At 39.3% G+C, this 22,671-nt stretch overlaps 1 protein-coding gene across 5 annotated transcripts in view; it reads right to left on the reverse strand.

The window, feature by feature from the left end:
- adamts17 (ADAM metallopeptidase with thrombospondin type 1 motif, 17) overlaps window positions 1-22,671 on the reverse strand; it is a 109,801-nt gene that overhangs the window by 67,768 nt on the left and 19,362 nt on the right. For 3 of the 5 annotated variants that reach the window (XM_020080369.2, XM_020080367.2, XM_069527695.1), the window contains 4 exons: window positions 13,989-14,164; window positions 12,160-12,243; window positions 11,456-11,613; window positions 3,652-3,695 (listed from right to left, as the gene is read on the reverse strand). In XM_020080369.2, the coding sequence (XP_019935928.2) occupies window positions 3,652-3,695; window positions 11,456-11,613; window positions 12,160-12,243; window positions 13,989-14,164 (462 nt within the window). The remainder of the gene's footprint in view (window positions 1-3,651; window positions 3,696-11,455; window positions 11,614-12,159; window positions 12,244-13,988; window positions 14,165-22,671) is intronic. The other 2 variants (XM_069527686.1, XM_020080368.2) reach the window with 1 other exon arrangement.

A 22,671-nucleotide genomic window follows, 5' to 3' on the forward strand; every position in this document is an offset into this window, starting at 1 on the left:
TCAGGTGTGAAAATAACATGGCTGGTCTAAGACATTGTTTTCGTCAAGATCAGCTAATCCTTGTTACTTTAACATTTAAAAGCAGACTGCCTGGCTTCATCGGGACCGGCAGCTGAGAGTAAGGAAGCAAAGAAATAGATTAGCAATGGATGAAAAAACGTGTTCCTCACTCCTGTGGATAAATGAGGGTGACATGGTTCAGTGTGCATGAAGTAATTCAAAAGTACCAATATATATCCTCTACACACACCTATACATACACTACATGAACCGTCACCCTCTTTATGAATCATACTTAAATGTTAAGCATTTGTGCATACTGAATATTGTGTTGACTGTAATATCATCATCACCTTCAGACAAGTGAATTCGGCAACTGCTTATATAAAACTCTAAATGAACCCAGACAAAAATAAGAAGGAAACGCTCCACAAAATGTCCAAACCGTCAGAAACATCATGAGGGGGTGAATCTGAGTTTCAGGGGGAAGAGGGCAGCAAATGTGACAGGTCGTGACAGAGCCTCCAACATGCTCACCTAGGGTGTGTAATAATGTGTGCGAGTGCACAAAAATCACCAGATGTGCATTTGATATATCCTGGTGATGGCACACTTGATTCATATTTAAGACACCGCTCACCTCACCTATGCATGAAGGCTGCCTCACTGAACTGCTGCAGGTCACGGACGCACATGCAGTGTTACACCAACAGTGTTGCTAATACTAGCAATACGACGAAGGCAAACGACCGGTAAGGACACAGGACGCATGGTGAATGCTTTGATAACTTGTCATTCACCATATATGGACACTTTGTCCATTATTTCATGTGCATAGCTTGAGATGGCTCTTTGATTGGATGGGGATAGGTAGTAGGTCTGAATTAGAAAATGATGTTAGCTTTATCTGCCATTAAACTAAACAAGGAGGGGTTTTTTGAACTACTGAACTGCATGTTGTCATATTTCAAAGTACACACTGGGTTGTTCTTTTTAGTTTGTAAGTATTATAAATACCACCAAAACCTGCAACTTTGCATTAAAAAAATATTTATAGTAATTACTCCAAATTCAAATCCATCTAAATGTTTTAGGGCCTGATATGAAGCTTAGTGGCTCCTGACAACACAGCAGCAATTGAAATTATGAGGCATGCAATGTATACTCACTCAAACGTATACACATGCTTGTATGCACACACACACCGTCCTCATAAAAGAAATGAAAAGTATCTAGGGGCCCTCTCGAAACTTTCAGTTTTAGACTGTTCAAAAAGGAGAATTCTTCCTCATATAAAAATCAGGAGATTAACTCAACTCAGTTCAAAGGCGTATTTTGTATTACAAGGCTTCAGACCACCACATCTGAGGTATTCTGAGAAACTCTGATACATCACAGTGCCTAAAGATAAAGTCCTTCCACAATAAATCTGATTTGTTTAGTTATTTAATTGTTATTTAAAGCGAATGTGTGAGATTTGATAATCTAAATATAGCCAGATAACAAGCTCATGTGGTCAAATAGGGAGACCAGCACAAAAGAAAACTGCTTTGTCTTTTATGGCTCCTGGCCAGTTCTTTGACTTCTAAGGGCATAAATCACAATTGGAATAGAAGAGGTCCAACATTACATAAGAGAGAAACAGAGAGGTTCACATTGGCAGAAGAAATCTTTGCAGCAACTAGAATCTATAATCTCAGGACTGACAACTGAGAACAGGCTTCACATGTATGGAGCTAAATCAGGGCCAAATGAAAAGAATTGAAGAAGTACAATTTGAGACTGAAAGTTCATTTTTTTTATCTTTAAATTAAAAAAATTAAATAAAGAATTAAAATAATGTACTCAAAATAAAAATAAGTGAAATGGAAGGTTTTTAAACTAAACATTTTTATTATACAATTGTGGGATTTTTTTAGGAATAAATAATTTATTTTTCGATGGTTTCAGATTTCAAATAAAAAGTGTTGTGTACCAAATTTGAAATAATTCCTTGAGGTGTTCTGAGCAGTCACTGTGACCTTGACCTAGTGTTCACCAAATTTGAATCAGGTCATCCATGAGTCATAGTGAATTGTGCTGGATGTAATGAAATTCCTTACTGGCAGTCCTGATATATTATATTCACAGGAACATGAGGTCAATGTGACCTTGACCTTTAACCTTTGCCTACCAAACTCATATCAGTTAATTCTTGATTCCTAGGGATTGTTTGTATCATAGGATACATAGGATAGAAATTCCTTCAAGGCACTATCGTGTTCACAAGAATGGGATGGATGGACGGACAACCTGAAAACATAATGCCTCTGGCCACTGGCTGTCGCTGGCAGAGGCATAATAAAAAGACAAAATCCAGTAACACTTTATAATAGGGAACACAATGTGAACACATCCAAGCACTTGATATGTATACAACAACTTCCTTACTTACCATCAATAAGCAGTAATTAGGAGGTTATTAAGGGAAAAATGTTAATCAATGGAGTAGCTGCAGAATAAGGTCACTGAGAATAAGTAATAAGTGCTTAATAATAACTAATAAAGAGCCAATATGCCTCTAATATCCATGCTAATAAGCAACTAGTTAATGGTTGATATGTGTTCCCTAATATAAAGTGTTACCCAAAATCCTAATGGTTAAGTCATCAAGCCAGTAATTGTCCTCAGTCTGACTGGGATATTAAATCAAATTCATTTAAACTCTTACAATGTTGTAAACTGAACTGAGTCCAATTTTGAAAATTGTTAAAAAAGTGTGTAAATAGAAGAGACTTCATTAGGAATGGGAGGATGGGGAGTTACAGCGTTGCTGCTCTTTCATGGTATTAAATTTACACCTTAATTTGGAAGCCCTACATTTCAATTCTGAATTGATTTGTTTTTTATATGTCTATTGCGTTAGCATCATCAACCCCCCCACACTCACTGGAGATGATTCCAGCTGTATTTTTTCTACAGACATTGTACCAGGGGGCCAGGTGAAGAACATTTTTCAGGAACTGCGGAGCGTTTACTGGGACATTTATATTCACACATGCACAGAGGAACTGCCAAGTTCAGCGCATGTCTGAAAGCAGCTAACGAGAACCAAAAGAGGTGTCTATTTTGGTTGGCTACACTTAAAGGACCAACCCCATGGCCAGAAGTGGAGATTAGTCGAGAGACTAAACTTGACCCTTCAGTGACTCCAGAACCTTTAGCAGGTGGATGAACTTTAGTTTGAGCAGTTCTGACCAGAACATTTGGAACAGCTGTCCTTCCAAGTCATGGATCTGACTCGAACTTTAAAATACTTTTTGCAACATATTTTCTTGTATCACCAGTTACTGAATTGATACAACTATGCAGATGCTTTTTTTCAAAACCTCACTAAGTGAAGACTACAAGTTTATCATTGTGCTTGCCCTCCCAGGAGGCCTCCCGGCACAATTGGGACAATTGGAAATGCTTATACAGCATTCTGGCAATGGCATTCCCTTGACTGCATGCAGAAAAAGTTTTAAAGTGAGACTTTGTGTTGACATTACTAATGTTTTGTGCGTGAATGTTTCATTTGAGTATATCCTCTTCAGTCCTTTTGAGGACAGATTCAGTGACATTTGCTTGTGTGCATGTTTGTGCAAAAGGCAAGAGAGATGTTTTACTTACCCACTGTATCACAGGGTTCATCTTTATGGACGCAGAAATCTGTCCTGAAAAAGAAACACAGAGCTTATTGTACCGATCTCCTGAAAATAACATAACCATTCATATAGAATGTGTAAACTAAACTAATAAACGGCTCTGTGTATGGGGTTATGCAAAAAATAACTAGTTAGCCAACCACCTTATGGATGGAAATACTTTGTCTATAGCTACTCAGAATGACCACACGGAAAGACGTGGTGAGAAGCCAGTTGTCATAAAGAGCGGCAAGACACAATTATCATTTAAATATAAAAGCACACAATTCCCTGATGTCTCTCCTGGAAAACATTTATGGCATTGTGCAAACATTTACTGCTGTTAACACAAACGGTGAAAGAGGTTGTTGTGTGAAGACTGGAAATATGAGACCCAAAGAGAATTTTAAAGCCTGCTTACTTTCTAACCTCTCAACAGATTTTGGCTTAAAGTTTTCTTTTATTGCGGGTTACTCCAACTTGTTGCCTAGGAATGACAAAATCTCAGTCCAGTTGAATATAACTGTCTTTTAAGGTTAGATCATTTATATGTTTGCAAGTTAAACTTCCCCATGAAAATTTTCTTGACATCTACAGCATTAATGTGAGGTAAAAAAAAAAAAGTTTTTGGAAAATGTTACTGTTCTATTCTAAAATTCCCAGATCATTCCACAGAGATAGGAACTTTGAATGTTCTGCAGACATAATAGGGGGGTAAAGTAAAGTAACCATTAGTGCATGTTTCCTGAAGGTACTTTTGTATAACAAGTCCTGCACTTCCCAATATATCTTATAGCTTAAATATTAACTGAGTGATTAATAATAGAAGTATGAACAGATAAATGATTTTGCTCATTGCCATTGAACTAAACTCCTCCCAGTGTAGAGTCCTATCAAACAGAGATTTTATAAGTGTTGGCCCCTGACAGGAAATTGTGAAAACATTTGTCACAAATGTCAACTGAACCTTTCACAGATGAGACAAAAGATGAGTACAATGAGTTCAAATAAACACAGGTAGATTTAAAAACGCATCTTTCTATCGCTGCATGATTGTTACGTCCATTGATCCAGGCTGGGCTCATATCTAAGCAAATGTGGCTAAATATCCTCATATAAGGTCTGCATGTAAAACATGGCTCCTTGATAATGTCCCGATATCCGTAACAGAAAAAAAACGCACACATAATATAAGTACAGGGGCAAGCCATAAAAACATTAGTCTTCATGGATAATATTTCAAAGGACAAAGTCTTGATAGGAGGTGATCTGAACTCCACCTGCAGGGCAAAGCAATTAAATCTGGAGGAAGGCCCTTTCGAGAGCTGTTTGAAAAGTCTGCTCCTTTCATTATTTCAATGGAGATGCCACCTTCGCTACACATCAACCACAGCTGCAATTGAAAGTGTTATGCAGCATCCATTCTGGACCTGTTCAATCTGCAGTCATGGGAGAGGAACTCCTCACATGTGGCTCTCTGAAGTATTTTTACTTTTTTTTTTCACTGATAATGTTGCACCTTGTTAAGCCCCATCAGACAAATTGTGATTTATAAATCGGGGCTTTGCAAATTTGATGCAAAATTTCATTGAGTTCCACAGTCAGTCAACAAGAGAGCTGCATTGTTTTGCTGTCACCCCTGTTACATCAACAGGCAGACACCCTCCAAATAAATCCCTGGGCCACATTTTTTATGCAAGGCTGAAGTCATTCTGAATGTAGCCTTATATTTAATACAAAATACGTATGAGCTTTAATCTGCTGAGATCAAGCATAATCGCCAATCCCGATCAAAATAATCCATTCAACTACACTACACCCTTGCGAACGATAGGCAAGATATCAAGGGAAAACCCTGGGGCTCTAAACGTTTAAAGCCGCAGGTTTTTATGGCCCCTGGCAATGCTGAGTATACTTGCACTACAGCGACAACAGCGGAGGAGGAGAGGTTCCCACTTACATGTAGTAAGCCTCAGCTAGGTGTGAACAGCTGCAGCTTGGCCTCTGGGAACCAGACCTCAACAAGATCTGGTTGACAACACGTGTGACGAAATGTTGTCGTTCAAATTTTGTGTTTTGTGTTCGATTATTTAGGCTTTTGTAAGAACTCGATCATGGTCATGACCTGCCAATTAAGGAAAAGGAACCAGCAGAGATATAAAGATTTAGAGAGCTCCTAAATATTGAATGATGCAACAACAGATTAATATGCTAAAGTACCATATCAAAATTGAGTTTGCAATAGTACCCATCTATTTCTTGTTATTTTCACCTGGGCCATCAGCTTTAATCAATCCTGTGGCTTATTTTGCAGACCCAAGTTCTGTTCACACAGTTTAATATCATATATATTTCATTTTAAAACGACATCAATGTCTGTTCAGATGAGCATTTTAGTTTCAAATGAGAAAGAATCCATACTTTCTGTCCAGACTAACACATCTGAAATTAGGGCTGCACGATATTAGTGATAACGTTGTTTAATATCGCGTTGACGATATGACTTGCGATAAATAAACATTAACAGTCCCTGGCTACTGACACAAAGATCACGGACAGCCAGGAGAAGGTGCACAGCCCGGCCGCAGCACCACCAAGTCGGGGCAGGCACCAGGGAGCCATGCACAGCTCCACTTTGTACTGACAGTGTTAATTTGGGGTCTTTTCATACATGTTTGGACCGTGAAGTTATTTTTTTAACAGTTTTTAGCGGCTCTGTCTGTAATTTACATCCTCTCAGTACCTCTGTCATTTGCGCCTAGCGCACTGCTTCTCCAGCTCTACATATATTTACTAGGTTTATAAACTCAGTTGTTTTTACTTGTGTGTGTGCGCTGTTACTTTTCGAATGATCTGTTTTGTCTCTATTCTCTTCTTATTCCCTTCTTCCAACAATCAGATCATTGACCCATCAATGATCTGAAGGTCTTTAATTTATCATCTAGGGCAGCAGGGCTCCATCTGATTGGCCAAATATATTGACATGCAGAGTGTGAATGCGTGGCGCATGAAACACCATTTATCGCAGTTTTTGTGATGCATCTATCGCACATGTTGATATCACGATCACGATAGATTTCTGATATATAGTGCAGCCCTACCTGAAATACACAGAAAATGCATGTTCACATACATTGGTCATTCACATGCTGGAGTCGACTCCGCACTAACTTACTAAAAATACAAAATACTATGAACATATGTCTTCCACACATGCACTACGCAGTGGGAGGTTCTCTGCAGAGACAAGTTCACAACAGCATCAAATCTCTTTTCTCCACAATCTCTCTTGAGATCTTGTCTTCTTTGTGTATAATAATTGTGTATAATTAATTGTTTTTCTAAAGTCTCCACTTAAGGGCCTAGAACATGTTGAAGCAGTGTGGACAACAGGTCCAATTCAAGAAGCTGTTACATCATAAGTAAAAGTCCCAGGAACCCGACACCTCATCAGTAGTCGTCGATGTAAACAGACTTGACACAAGGTTTTGCCGGAGATTGTCATTGTAATAACATTGTTGAGATTTTAAATAAAGCAATGCTATTGCTTGCAGTTACTAATGACAAACCTATAATATCCAAATAACATATGTGCTAATGTCAGTGAATCAATGACATTTGAAATTGAAAAGCTTGGATGATCTGCATTATTTCACGTAAGTATCAAAAGCACACAGCTTCAGGCTGCTAGCAGTGGTCTGTATGCAACCCTACCAGGATGCTTTGTTATTAGAGGAGCAGTTAAGTTCAGTAACATCGTTGCTGTACGCTGGTTCAATCAAGTGCATCGTGTGTCTTCAAAGCGGGGGGGGTGCGACAGGAAATTATTTTAAAATACAGGATTATCATTATCAACTACTGCTCAAACAGGAGCTTCAGTGAAAACATATCACACATCATAATGTGTGGAAACCATTCTTTACAGAGACAATAATAATTTATACCTCAACATGCACATCAACTAACATATTCTATGGGGTGTGTGGTGCAATATTTTATTTATTGAAACATTTTGTGTGCATTTTAATGTTTTGATTCACACAGTTGGTGCTGCTATGTAACTTGTTCTGTAAATATTGAAGCGTATGTCCACAGCATTTGAGTCCAAAACTAATTTCCCTATGGGGACAATAAAGTATATCATATCGTATTGTATCACTTATTGAGTAGTACTGTCAGTGTGAGGAAATCTGCCAGTAGCAGTAGCCATCAGGAGTAAAAGTGAAAATATGCCACCAATAATACTGTTGGTTTGAGCCAGAGAATGCACAAGATAAAATAAAAGCACAGAAAAATCATGAGCACAATTAACCGTAGATGATAACATTTTTACGAGGTGACATGATAAACTGAAAAAAACCCACTTATTTCTAACATTCCCACTTTAAAGTGTGCGGCTCTGCCCTGTGAATGGCACACCGTCATCACAGTTGCACCGCACTTGAGGTGCCACATGTGCAGGTAGGTGAACTCCTCGGGGAGCAGAAAGCAGAGCTGCTGTTTCTATACTAAATACCATTATTGCGTATTTTCTTGTTAAATTGTCAGTTTATCATGTCCAAATGCTGCCAAACATTTGATTTTGTAGTAATGGTGCTGTCACAATTGTCAGAGTAGGAATTACAACTGAGATCAACACAAAGGATGTAGACAATATTTTTTAACAATACATGATTTACATGACAATTTTCTGACCTATTTGTGTCTTCTTGATGTCACTTAGCTATCACACAAAATCATATGATGGGGAATAATCAATACAAGCTTTCAACTGTACTCTCTATTATTTCTAGAGACATCTTGTGTTTTTTAGACCATACTTTACTTGACCTTGACCTTTGACCAAACAGCTCCGAAAGTTAATCCTCTTTATAAACCCTCACAATAAAAGTTTAATATTGTGTAATCCATGTTCTAATAGAACAGGGTCAGCAACAATTCTCAGATTAACTGTGTCATTGTTATGATGAAGGGCCCCAAAGTGTGCCAAAGAAACTCTCCCCTCACTACCACACCATCGGTTGCAGCCTGGACTGTTGACCTAAGGCTGGTTTGTAGGTTCATGCTGTTGACTCCAGATTGTGACTCCACCATCTGCAGCCTCAGCAAGAATCCAGCTTCATCAGACCAGGCTATGTTTTTCAGTCTTCAACTGTGCAGCATTTCTGAGTCGATGTCACCTCAGCTTCACATTTCTGTTGTTGGCTAACAGAGGAGGAAACTGACTTGGCCTCTTTTGTTGTAGAACCATCCACTTTAAGGTTCAACATCTCGTTTGTTGCTTCTCTGCTCATCACAGTTGTAAAGAGTAGTTATCTGAGTGACTGCAGCCTTTCTGTCAGTTCCAAGCAGTTGTATATTCCTCCTCTGACTGCTCTCATCAACACAGAACTGCTGCTCACTAGGTGTTTTTGTTTTTGGCCTCATTCGGAGTACCACTTTTTGTGTGTTAAAATCTCAGGAGAACAACAGCTTCAGAAAAACGTTAACTGAACTCTCTAACCTTTAACTGCATGATTTTATAAACTGCTCTCCTGAGACATGATTGGATAATTGTATGAATTAGGTGATGTTAAGGTATTTTTAATAAAGTACCTGGTGACTGTAGTTTTGACACTATAGGTAATGGAACTTAATTAACTTAAAAAACCTGGATCTTTATCCAAATAAGACTCATAACAAGCAGTTAACATCACAACATTCAGACTGTTAGTCTGGTGAACCACTGGCAGGGTTGGCTGCTTCCTTGTGCCTGATGGACATGGGGTCAACATTACGTAGATCTGACACCTGCTTGGAAGGAGCTGGGTGGAAAAACACATAAAGCGCTTCGGCTGCATGTGGAACGTGCACAGCAAAGGAGAGGAAAAGTGAAGCTTTGAGAGAGAAAGGAAAGAAAAAGGTTTCATCAGAACAAATATGATGGATGGAATTATAAAGTAAAACTCCATGCATAAGGCATGTCTTGAAAAAAAGATGTATTCCTAATGATGTTCACTTTCAAATATCTGTCAGGTCTCACGCAGTGTGGGCTGGGACAGGCTAGGTAGCTTTTCAGGAAAGTGTTATGGTGCATTGGTTGAACACTTAAAGGTTCACTAAAGATTTCAGGGGACGTGCTTATCGACTGGTTTGTGTGTCCACCAGTAAAACAGGGCTTGTACCAGATTATTCTCTTCTGAGTGTAAAAATATGAAGGAGAGTATCTCCAATCATTCTTTCTAAATGATCAATCTGTCATTAAACAAAGTTTCTGATCATTTATAATAAAAGTTCTAAACCTGGTGCCTAAACATTTTATGCAAGTGACATGAAATCATCCAGACATCAATATCAAATACCTTTTATTCTCCTAAGAGTTTGTTAATAAGCAGTAAGAGATGTACTGCTGGGATATCATCCACATGGGCCTTCCATGAGCTATGTGAGATTATAGCAAAGCACATGCACATACACACACACACACACATACACAAAGGACACTAATCAACCATAAGGAAACCTGAGAGCAACTTGCTCTAATTTGCTTGCATGCTGCCTCGCTATCATCCTGACTGCTGTTGGCAGCATCCCTCTGCTGCCCTTCCAGCAGATGCTGCTCCTGATTGCTCCCGTCCTCACAGAGGAAGCCTCATAACAGAGGTAGTGGGGGTAGGGGGGGCAGAGATGGGAGGGCAGATCAGGTTTGCAACAAACCACCTCAAGAACAAAAGACCACTGTATACATGCCCACATAAAAGAAGACAAGACAGAATCTATCAATGGACATGACTACTCATTTAAACAAGATGACTCCTTTTAACCCAGCTCCCTCATTTACTCTCCAAGTAGAAGCAACACAAAAATGAAAAACAAGATTGTGACATGGCATTTTCAGACAATATGCTGAGAAATGATCTGTCATTCAGTGGTAATATTAGTCAATGAGGTATGCTGGTGTATTACACACTTCAGAAACTTGCAAGCGTCTAAGTTCCATCATGTGCAAAACAAGAAAATCAATATGTACAGGGGAAAGGAACAGGAACAAAGCAATTGAACCCAATTACCTTTGCATCTATGTGTCTATGTGTGGTTAGTTTGGTTTTTTCAGTGTGTTTATTTCATAAATATCACAATGAGAAACCAAGTTTCTATAGGAAGGGCTGGGGATAAGAGAAACCTAATTTTCCCAGCTAGATTCCTCCAGGAGAGAGAACATTTCCTGTCCATCTCTGTGGATATCAGGTTTTTAACAGGTGTTTTACAAGCACACATGTGCATGGCAAAGACTAGACAGAGAAAGTGAACCTGAACAGCTAGTGGATAAAGAGGTTATTACATAATAACTTGTGGGTTTAAAATCGCTCCATTCCACGTCCAAATGTATTTGAGAGTAACACAAAGTAACAGTGAACATTGGACCCTTGGTCGAGTCGTGAAGCTTTTGGGCCATGAGGAGATTCTATGGTCTACATCTGTCCTCTCATTGCTCCGTCTGCTCTGGCACAAAAGAAGGTTGAGTGTACAGAAGGAAATCTAATGAGTCATCTGCTGCTGTGTGCTGTTTAATACAGTCATGCCTTTGCTGATTACTTGTATAACCGGCTTTTTCAGAGAAACTATTCTTCAAAGACAAAACCGCTATTTGAATACAGGGAAAACCAAAATACTTATTTAGATTATTTATCTTTTCTAACCCAAAATGGAATGACATCCTTCCGGATCCTCTCCAATACTGTAGATGCTCCAACAGCTGAGCTCACATTAGATACTCACGTCATTCATTATCGTTTATTAATATGACATACCTGGTGACCAGCACAGCTGTATCCACTGGTGGGATATCATCCCTTCCACCAGGAACATGGTTGGTGCCCAGGTAGCGCGGCCCCCCGAACTCTTGGTACTGCCAATGGCAGAAGCTCTCCAGAGACCTTTCTCCATGATGGCCCACATGTAGCTTTTCCTGAGGAAGAGATACAGAGCTGATAAATCTGGTCCGGCTCTGTAGCTTTGTAACTCTCTTTAAGAAATAAATTCACAGTCACACGGGTCAATTAATTTAAATTAAATCAAAAACAATATGAGTATAAAATCTAAAAGTGTGTAACATAGATGCCAAAAACCATTTACAGAGTTGTGTTCTACATTACTGGGCCCAGTATTTAACACTGAAATATACCAGCCTGCAGATACCTATTTCAAACATGCTCGGGGACCACAGTATTTAAGTACATTACCATGGACACTTCAAACTAAACTCTTGACAAATATGAAAAGAAAATTAAGAAATTGATGAAAATAATTGTAGTCACAGTTCGAATTTTTCATTTGCACAGGCAGTCTTCATTTTCTTCAATCCACAAGGACAAAGCAATAGAGGAAATCACTTTCCCGAGGGGCATGAATAAGATTCCATACACACATGTGCATGCATCTGCTGACAGTCAGGCTGTTGAGGGTCAACAGAGCATTTAAGAGGGGTCACTCAGGGTGAAAAACGCAGGCTTACTGGGCGGCTGTGAAGCAACACCAGCTTGGTGACTCGAATGTTGACCCTCACACCTAGACTCTGGTGGTGGAACATGTTGTAGACCTGGAAGAGAAGGAAAAACACTTTCACAGAATTCACCATCAGGAAGAAAAATGAGCAGAGATGTCAATGTCCTGTTTCATGATATCCCTTAAAATTATAAACAAGCACACAGATGATGTTGTTCTTGCCCAATGACAGCATGTGACATACAAGGCCTTTAATTAAGAAGCCTGGTGCTGGGCTTCTATCTCTGGAAGGTTGGTAAAGTGGTGAGGTATTTCCATTAGGTCAGCAACAGCTAAAGCCATGGAAATGCCTAACCCCAACTTTAGCCCAAACCTATAACTAATTTTAACCACAACACTAAAGTCTAGCATTAACCAATGACCATATGAGGTTGAGACAATGCTTCCGACGTAAATAAAAGGTCCGTCTCACACTGGTGATGTCAATTGAAACCAGTAGTCATCAGAGATTGATGCCAAGGTATCAAGGCCCCATCGATACTCCCACCCAGCCAATCACAAGTCAATCTAAGCAATCAATCGTGACGTTTCATCCTATTTATAGCATCAATTCACTAATTAAAACCAAACTAATCAGAAACATGAACAGTCTAACATACATCAGTGTAATAAGAACTATGACAGAAACCATCTTCGGGAAAACTTTATTTGTATACTTTGACTTTTAAGTTTGGTCCATGTTCCATTCGCTAACATGGAGGAGGCAGGGTTTATGACTGACACCTATATTGCAGCCAGCCAGCAGGGGACTGTTCTGGTTTCACTTTTGGGGGCTGTCATTTCCACCTTTGAAGGTGTGTTATAAAGTGATGACTGGTCTAAACATCCTCACTTTCACTTTCCTCACTCTCAACGTAAAAAATCTCAAACAGACTATTTCGATAAGTTTCCAACATTTTGCAGACTAATTGATTAATCTGTTTGACTGACAGTTTAATCTGTAAGAGAAATAATTATGAGTTGCAGTCCTGAAGAGATGTTCTGCTGACACAGAAACTGATAGATTTGAGCTTTCTCACTGTTTTCCCAGCTCCTTTCTGTGCACGCCTCTCCTCTCCCCCTGTTGTGGCCTCAAAGCCTGAGCCAGAGCTAAGAAGACTCCCCTGTGCTGTTCTGAGTACTAAGCAGGTTTATACAGTAGACTGGTCGAATCTGTTGTTATAGACGACGGCGTAAGTGACAAAACAGAGATGTAGTTCTGGATCATCTCCATCAATAACACAGAGCACCCAGCACCCAAGACTGAGAACTGTTACATTTGGGATAAGAAGTTTCAGTAGAACACGAGAAACCTGGAAATGTTTTATTTGTGATTCTGACTGCATTCAGAGGGCGACTGTGGCTCAGGGGAAGAACAGTGATCCTCTAACCAGTTTGATCTTACCCATTCCGCATGCTGAGGAGTTCTTGGCCAAGATACTGAGCCCCAAATTTCCCTTTCTCATAGAGAAAGGCACTGTATGCCTGTGTGTGTGAATGTAAAACTGTAGTGTAAAGTGCTTTGAGTGGTCATCAAGGCTAAAAAAAGCTCCATATAAATACAGACCAATTATCATTCACGGATATGATCACATTTCGTAAGGTTTATCTTAAAGCAGGATAATTAATCATGGGGGTGTCTTTAAAAGTGGCCTTTTTAACTGTATAACCTCCATCAAAGCTCAGCTGAGAAACTGTGCAAACAGAGAAACTTTGGTTCGTCACCACTTGATTTGTCTATCACAAATAAAACACATAGCAGGTGAGTCAGAGGGCTCTGTTTGTGTCAAGGATTCTTACCATGTTCATGACTGTCAGAAGGAACCTCTGAGCCGCTTCAGCACCATGGTACTGCACCATGTCCGAGTCTGCCACCACCACCGTCTCCACAGTGTATGCTTCATGCAGGCGAATGGCGTTTCTCTTCCCACGACCATCCTCACCTACTTTTGATCTCTTCTCCTTTTTCTTTACTGCTACAAAAAGAACAACAGAGAGGAAGACCAAGGTTAGAAACTCTACACTAGAGGGAAAAGAAACACTGGGACTCTGCTGAGTCTTTGTCAGTCATTCATCTATCGAAATCTGAGTCAGTTCAATTAAACTGAAGCAGATTTTTGATGAAGCAGCAAACTGAGCTGAGCAGATTCAGCTGTTTTTTTTTTTAAATCAATCAATACATCAAATTTTATTTGTACAGCCCATATTCACAAATTACAGGCTTAACAAGGTGCAACATCCTCTGCCTTTAAAGACAAAGTTTACCCAAAAATGAAAATTCACTCATTATCTTCTCACCACTATGCTGATGGAGGGTTGGGTGAAGTGTTTGAGTCCCCAGAACACTTTTGGAGTTTCATGGGTAAACAGCATTGCAGCCGAATACAATACAATTCAAGTAAATGGCGACCACTTCTTCAGACAAAAGAATAACACATTAAATGCCTCCATACTGCTCCTGTGGTATCATCCAGATGTCCGTAAGCCCCCGACATTCAAATACTTGTCATTTACACCATGTTGTAAGCCTAAATGTCTGCTGTTATCCTCCTTCTAGTTACTGCTGCAGTAACTGCAAGTTCTCGCGATACTCCTGAGTTCTCAAGAGATGAGACCAGCAGGAACAAGGAGGAGAATTACATCGGATATTTAGGCATTTTTTTTATGTTTTAAAAAGTGGTCGCCATTTACTTCAATTGTATTGGATTTGGCTGCAACACTGTTTACCCCTGAAACCCTAAAAGTATTAAGTACTTTTAGGGTTTCAAGCACTTCACCCACCCATCGGTATAGTGGTGAGTAGATAATGAGTGAATTTCCATTTTTCGGTGAATTATCCCTTTAAGCTCTTAAACAGGAAACTTCAACGGAGCCAGGAAGTTTGTTTACATCTTAAACTAGCTATACATAAGCAAATGCAACCAAAAAGTCAAACTTTGACATTCAACAAAAATGAAAATGATGGTTTTGTTTTTTATCATTCCCTTGAAAGCATGTGTTTTCTCTTCTGAAGTCTTTGTGGTTAAGGTCTGATTTAGTTTAGGCAATTGAAGCTAATCTGTTAATGGTTATGATATGACATGTACGGGGTCAATATATCATGTGAGACACAAGCCAGCCCAAATGACCACCAAGCTTCATGGGGGAGAGACAAATAAAGCAATGGAGGGAGAATTTCAGACTAGTGCCCCATTGCTGCCACTGGCACTGCTGACCATCATATTATTCAGGGTAGGATTTTTTTTTTTTTTTTTTTATTGAAACCAAACCGTCAGTACTCAAAGTGGGAAGTGATTCAATGATCTGGGGTCTGGGAGGTTGGATTTAAAGGAGTCCAAGAGCAAGCATTGTATCCAGTCCAAGTTAGTCAGGGTTAGAGAATACAGATCAAAGACCATCTGGTAAGTAAGGCAGCTGAATATTGACTATGACTTTTAGTAGGACACATTACAATGGTAGAAACCTTTACCCTTTGGGATACAACAGCCACTATTGGTAAAATCCCACCTGGCAAACATACGTATCAGGAAACTGTCAGACTGAACAGTGTCTTTTGGATGGGAACACTGTAAATCAACTGATTATTATATCAAGTAATGTAGAAACTATATTAATATTATTATCTTGTCAACTGCTTTATTGTGGGAAACAGTGATGTCGCTGATGGCATGCAGTCACATGTAGTGTCCTTGATCTCTTGGCTCAGGAGTAGAGCTGTCACACAAAAACTGTTTAATGAAGTACCCCAACAAGAGAAATCATGCTTGGAAGGGACAGCTTATAGAAATGTGGCATCTATTGCACTTCTGTCCATCCTAGGAGAGGGATCCCTCCCATGTAGCCTCCTCTAAGGTTTCTAAAAACAATTCCACCTGGTAATAGTGATTTATGTTGGTAGTTTTTCTTTACTCTTGTTGAGGGTTAAGGACAGAGGATGCTGCACCTTGTTAAGCCCTATGAGGAAAAATGTAATTTGTGAATGTGGGCTGTACAAATACATTTTTATTGAATGATTGATTGAAAAGGCAGCGCTGACAGGTAGTGGTCTAACAGAAGTTACACATATCCAACCTCAGCAGAAATAAGGCTTTCCCAGCAGAGCTACTCTTATTACTAGGAGGGGAAACCTTGTAATAAGAAATATGAGAGGATGTGTTTGAGTCACACAGACAAATAACACAGTACTTTGAACTGTGAAACCCACTCCAGGAGTGCAGGGGAACAGTAAATCTGCCTTTTTAGACCTTTGTGGGAAAATATTGCCTCATACAATGACTGAATTGCTCCTGCTGCTACTTAGGCCTGAAGTAATCATTGTTGTTAAGAGATTTCCTGGTGGTAATCACAAAGCAAATGTCCACCAATGTCAGAAATACCACACTACAGAAAAAAGGAATTTGCTCTTTCGACATAAAGACCCTGTTATTCGTCAACCTTCATTACACTGAAAACTCTGATGATGCAGAGGACCTGATTCTGTTCTTGCTGTGTGACAACCAATGTATTGGTATTGCCATAAAGCTCAGTGGTAATTATATCCACTTGACCTAAAAGAGCATGTTTTCACCAGTGGTACATCCTCTTTGGTACTTCTTCAAAAAAGCATATGCAGTTAAAATCTTTGAGCATAAGCAAGCCATGGTTCCAAAATATGATCAGAAATCTGACTATTGATGCTTTTATATGAACTTACAGTAACCAGATTACTACAGCAGATGTGTTGGCTGAGGTTCCTTGTGTGAATATAATATACAGAGTGTGTCCATCCATTTCTGCCTCTAACAGCCTATTCACAGGTTGGATGTGTTCACATGCAGATAGTGAAATGCAGTACTTCATTTGGTCACCTCTCAGGATTGACAAATCATAAGTTTAATAAACACAACTATACAGGTGGCGTATATAACCATCAAATCGTTCATCATTTAATTGCTCTTTTCCTTGTGCTCTGACTGAAATTCTATAAATGGTAGGGTATAAACTTTACAACAAGGTAAATTTCCTTTTGCAGGCTTTTTTCTGAGGAAACAGGGGGGGAAACCCTTGTGATCTGTCCCACTCAGTGTAAGAGTATCTGCCGAGGAGTACAGGGAGTGGGGGTAAGGTGCTTTTGACAAGGTCTTCAGCATGAGGTAAGCAGATGCTTGGGCTTCGATACTGCTTTAACTTCCTTTGGGCTTTTCCCACTGTCTCAGATTCCACTCATGAAGCAGGAATTTCAATATACTGCAGACAGGACAGAACAGGCCACTCCAAAAAGAATTATAATTATAAATTCTCTTAGATCAGTCGTCAAGAGCAGCAAGTGAAAGACAGAGTCTACTCCTTTTACACAAGTGATACTTTTGTTAAGGAGAAACAAAAAACATAATGACCACACATCTTGCTGCAAACACACACAAGGTTTAAACTAAAATGTTGAATCTTCTCAGAAAAACTAAAGTATATTGGCTAATTTAGTTAATAAGCAAATGAGTGAAAGTTTACTTCACATTCTCTTACAGTGTAGCACAAACCACATGTATCACTGTTACCTGCAGGTTTAGCTTAAATGTTGAAATCATACATTCACTGCCATGCAGACATGTAACCTATTTCAACAGCTTACTCCCCCAGTGCATCTCCCGACTCCTGCTTTTCACTTGGGTCATCACCATCAACCCTGTTCTGTTACCTTTTCTTTCACATTGTCATCTCCGTTCCCATTCACTTATCATTCAGATCCCTAATTCCCCAATCAGTCCTTAAACATATTACACATGAGCACAGACTACTCAATTGATCACCTACACACAGATTGTAGAACTACACAAATCTAAACTGAGAGGGCCTGTTTAATTCAAAGTGTATCAATGCTGAATGTAGTGCATATCCAAATCACACCAAATTTAACACTGCACGTCTTTGGGTTGTTAACAATACACATACCAATTGTGTGAAGACGACAAACGGTTCTCAAGATCTGCAAGCCACATACAGACAGACAAGAAAGACAGACATACCTGGAAATATTAGATTGATGGGGGGAAACAAAAAAACGCTGCTATTTCTCTTGATAACGTTTCTGAACCTTGATAGGCATCTACCTGTGGTGAATTCAACTGATTGGACAAGGTTTGGAAAGGCACACTCCTGTCAATACAAAGCCTCACAGCTGAAAAGTGCCTATCAGAGCGGAAGCCAAGCCCTGAAGTTGAAGGAGCTGCTTGCAGAGCTCAGGGACAGGATTGACAGATCTGAGAAAGGCTACAAAAACGTTCTGCTGCTATTAACATTTCCAAGAGCCACAGTTGCATCCATAATTTTAAATAGAAGAGGTTTGGAAAAACCAGGACTCCTCCTAGAGCTGGCCGCCTGACCAAACCGAGAGATCTATGTCTTCCATGATGTTCTGCCATGGGAACAAGGTTCCATGCAACTATTTCCCCATGATTTGAATAGTAGATTCATGAGCAGAGATTTTAACCAGCTCTTGTGACACCTTTTAGTTGTTACATTCGGGTTCTTTATTGCCTCACGGATCATTCTACAATGTGCACTAGATCATCTTGGCCATACTTTCACCTAGTAGCCACAGAACTAAAACATATCCATTTATAGCCATTTAACTGTGGACTAACAAATATCTTAAATCTATGTGGATACTGTATAATCTTTTCCAGCTTTATGCAATTCAAAAAAATAAGTCTTCTGATATATTTTTCTGTTAGGGCATGAAGTGTATTAGTAGATGTTTCTATTGAACAGCACACCCAAGTGTTTGCTGATTTAAAGTACTGCAGCTCTAACTTCATAACTACTGACTCCAGGTAGCTCTTGTTTCTGTCATTATCCAAGAGCTTTATAGATTTTCTCCAACAATGTGAATGTTTGAAATATGTATTTGTGTTTATCTCATTTATGGCAAAATAATTATTCTCAAAATACTACAAATATAAATAACTACTAGGATTGTAAAATTTTTGATGATGATGCAATGATATTCAGTGTTTGAACATAGACCCATTTTCTGAGTAATGTATCAAATTATTATAATTATTAATAGTAGAAGTATATAACATATAAAACATAAGATGTGTGATTTTGGTCTAGCTCTCAAACATGAAATGATTTGTTGCTTTTCAGCACAAACACCAGACAGTAACCACTTAGTAAAGGTTTACTGTGATTCCGTCATCACTCTGTTTTGTAAAAGATGAATGTTTGTGCGATAAAAAACTAAACATAATATGGCTGACCTGCTGAGAGTGGAAGGAAGGAAGGAAATGATGACCTTTCTGAGTAACCACACTGTTAGCGAACAGATCATTATTGCACTTTAAATTGTAAGACTGTGGGCTCTGATGCTGTGGGATACAATCTGATTCATTAACATTAACCAAGCTAACATGCAATAGGCTTCTCATCGTTGTAAAATCCGCTAAGGCTGAAGGTTGTGTCCGTAACAAAGTTGACTCCTCTGAATGTCCTGCATGGACAGTAAACTGCAGCATTTACCTGTCTTCGTTTTTATACCAGGAACTTTTCCTGACAAAGAAAAGGTGTTCAGTAAATTGTACAGGATTACTCTGTTGGCTTGCTCCTGCTGCCTGCAATGGCTTGATATGAGCCTAAGAGGGGGTTATGCTGCTAATCCTACGAGCATGAATGCTCTCCCCAGTAGTGTTCATTTCTCCATCAGGCATGAATTGATGTGTGCTGTGCTGTCTGTGTCCTCTCATAGACATTCTGACAATCAAGATGCAGTTTTAGTTTAAAGATAAAAAATAAAATCCAAAAACCATGGCTAGTCCGACTTCAACTTCTAAAATGGAAGCTCACTCAGGGGCAGGCACAGGTGACACTGGGTGGGCCGGGCTTAACAATGCCCACCCAAACCACCAGGTGTGAAGCCCAACCTCAACTGCCAGTTCCTATTAGAACAAGCTTTGAAGTACACTATCAAATTGAATTATTTACTGAGGGTTTTTACTGAAGATTCAATTTAGGCAAATAATGACAACCCCCATACTACCCCTAAAAAGGGATGAATAAAGTAATTCTGCCCCTAAACTGAACAAAACTATAATAGATACACTGTTCAGTCACTCTAGATCTTCCTCCAGGCTCTTATGCAATATGACACACTTACCTTAATCCAAGCAGACTAAACTACTTCTGTACAAAGAATGCACGAGAGAGAGAGAGAGAGAGAGAGTAAGAGAGAGGGAGTAAGAAAGAGAGAGAGAGAGAGAGTAAGAGAGAGAGAGAGAGGTCGTCATGTTGTGCATTCCTCTGGACATGAGGTGGAGTTGGAGAAGGAAACAGAAAAGAACTACAGGAATGGAACAGAGAGTCCAGGCAGACATAAATGCAAAGGAAAGAATTTGTAATCTGACATTTTCCTACACCAGGTGCATACATGCATACTTACAGAACAGAAGAGTGAGGGCTAGTTTAACTTTGCTATGATGTCAATGAAGGGTGGTTGAAGGAATGATGTATGATCTCTCATTCAACATCCACAGAAAACTTCCCCTACAGCAGAATGGCAGTGTATAACGTGAAGCTATTTGAAAATGTGTCATAAAAACAAATGAAAAACCCTGCTGAGCTTTTGTACGATGGCTGAAAACAAACAGAGGAGCAAGAGTCCGACACTCACAGCTCTGCAGGTTTTTCTTCTTTCCTTCTAAAAAGGAGGTTTCAGTGATTGTGTATGACCTAGTTATGAGCATATGGAAAAAATTTATTTATACAGGTTGTCAAAAGTGCTGGTGGTCTTCAGCTTGGGTGGTGTTATGTAACTTTGGGGGTGCAGTTCAGTTCTCAGGGACAAGCTCCTCTGGTTGATGACTCTGCACCAGGGGGGGATGTCTGCAAAGGGTTCTAATTGTCTGCAAGCTAACAGAATGATTACACCCAACAGTTTAGACACAGCAGCCTGCCTGCTCATGTCTTTCTGCTTGGTGGAGAAGTATGACTGTTATTTGTCATTTCTCCTCGAGCCATGGTACAAGTCCAAAAATGGTCTTTTGCAGAAATGGCCTTCTTACTCACAGTCCCCCCTCACACTCACCGAGCAGAGTCGGACACAGTGTAGTCCACCAGACACATTAGGGTCTTACAAAACTAGTTTCCCTGTTTGTTTCTGTTTGCTCTCCTCCAAAGTATGTGAAGCAGGGCAGGGAATGTTACAGCTTTCTTTTTTCTAACAAACATTATTCATGGAATACAAATACTGTATTAAATGACGTTTCAGAATGTGTCATATAGTGCAGGCATAAAGTACCACATCAGTCATAACAGAAATTATTTGCAGACGTATGTAGTCAAAACAACTCTTAAACTATACTGGAGAGTCGGCTGAAGAATAGTGCACATTGGAACGACAAACAAAACTTGACGGGATAACGAGAAACAAAGTAGCTACACCCTTCAGACATGATCTGATCTTGAGTTTGGAGATTAAAGGAAAACGGTGAATTTGTGTCAATGCTTTTACAGTTTTTACTGTATCACTTCTCTAGGTATAGGAGCCATTTCATTAGTTTTGCCATTTAAAGTATTGGAGGTTACATCTGAATAAGTAATGTCAGTGGATAGGCTTGTCAGAGTAATTTTTTAATCCTTTGAATAAGATTACAGCACTGATATGCTACGAAGATAGAACTAGCTAACCTCATAACTATACTACATGGTGTATCAATGTCATTTTTGAACAACTGGTTGTCAAATTAATGCATGACGCTTTAGAGGAGACATTGTCCATAATTTAGCATGTATGGGCCTTATAGAAGAATTGCACATTGGGAAAAGGTCATATGAAAGATTGCTGAATTACAACTATACAGATTTTTTCTTAAAAGTTATTTAGATGATATTTTTAACACCAACGATGATTTTCCCTGTAAAAATACAGCGAAATAATGGTGTCCTGAGCAAGTTCAAATTCCAAAACAAACACACACACACGCACGCACACACACGCACGCACGCACGCACGCACGCACGCGCACACACAGGCACAAGAAAGAAAAAAACATTAAAATACATAAATACATGAATACATCAAATAACAACATACAACCGAGAGCTTGTAAAACCATCAATAAAACATTTAAACCAAAAACAAGACCCTCCTCATCAGGAGTGAACAGGACATGTTTAATCAACTAGGTCAACATTAGAATTTAATAGTTTGATGTCCCGAGTTATAAAATTATCTTTCAAGCTGTTGGACTTTGGTAAGGTGTATCTTCTGCTTAACTTCAGAAAAGAGAGGATGTCAAAGACACTGTAAGATGTCTTGAGCCTTAGCTGTAGCTCTCTTACCAAAGGTGAGAGACAGGTCAGGTATCTTAACACCAATGATCTTGAATGATGTGTTGCAACTTTTTCATGTCCCCGATACAGAGATTACCAAACCACCTGATAAAGCCAACGGAAAGGACAGACTCTACCAACGAGTAATTAAAAAAAGGAAACTGCATACACCAAACCA

This window comes from Paralichthys olivaceus, chromosome 1 (genome assembly GCF_024713975.1).
Source record: "Paralichthys olivaceus isolate ysfri-2021 chromosome 1, ASM2471397v2, whole genome shotgun sequence".
Taxonomy (NCBI): domain Eukaryota; kingdom Metazoa; phylum Chordata; class Actinopteri; order Pleuronectiformes; family Paralichthyidae; genus Paralichthys; species Paralichthys olivaceus.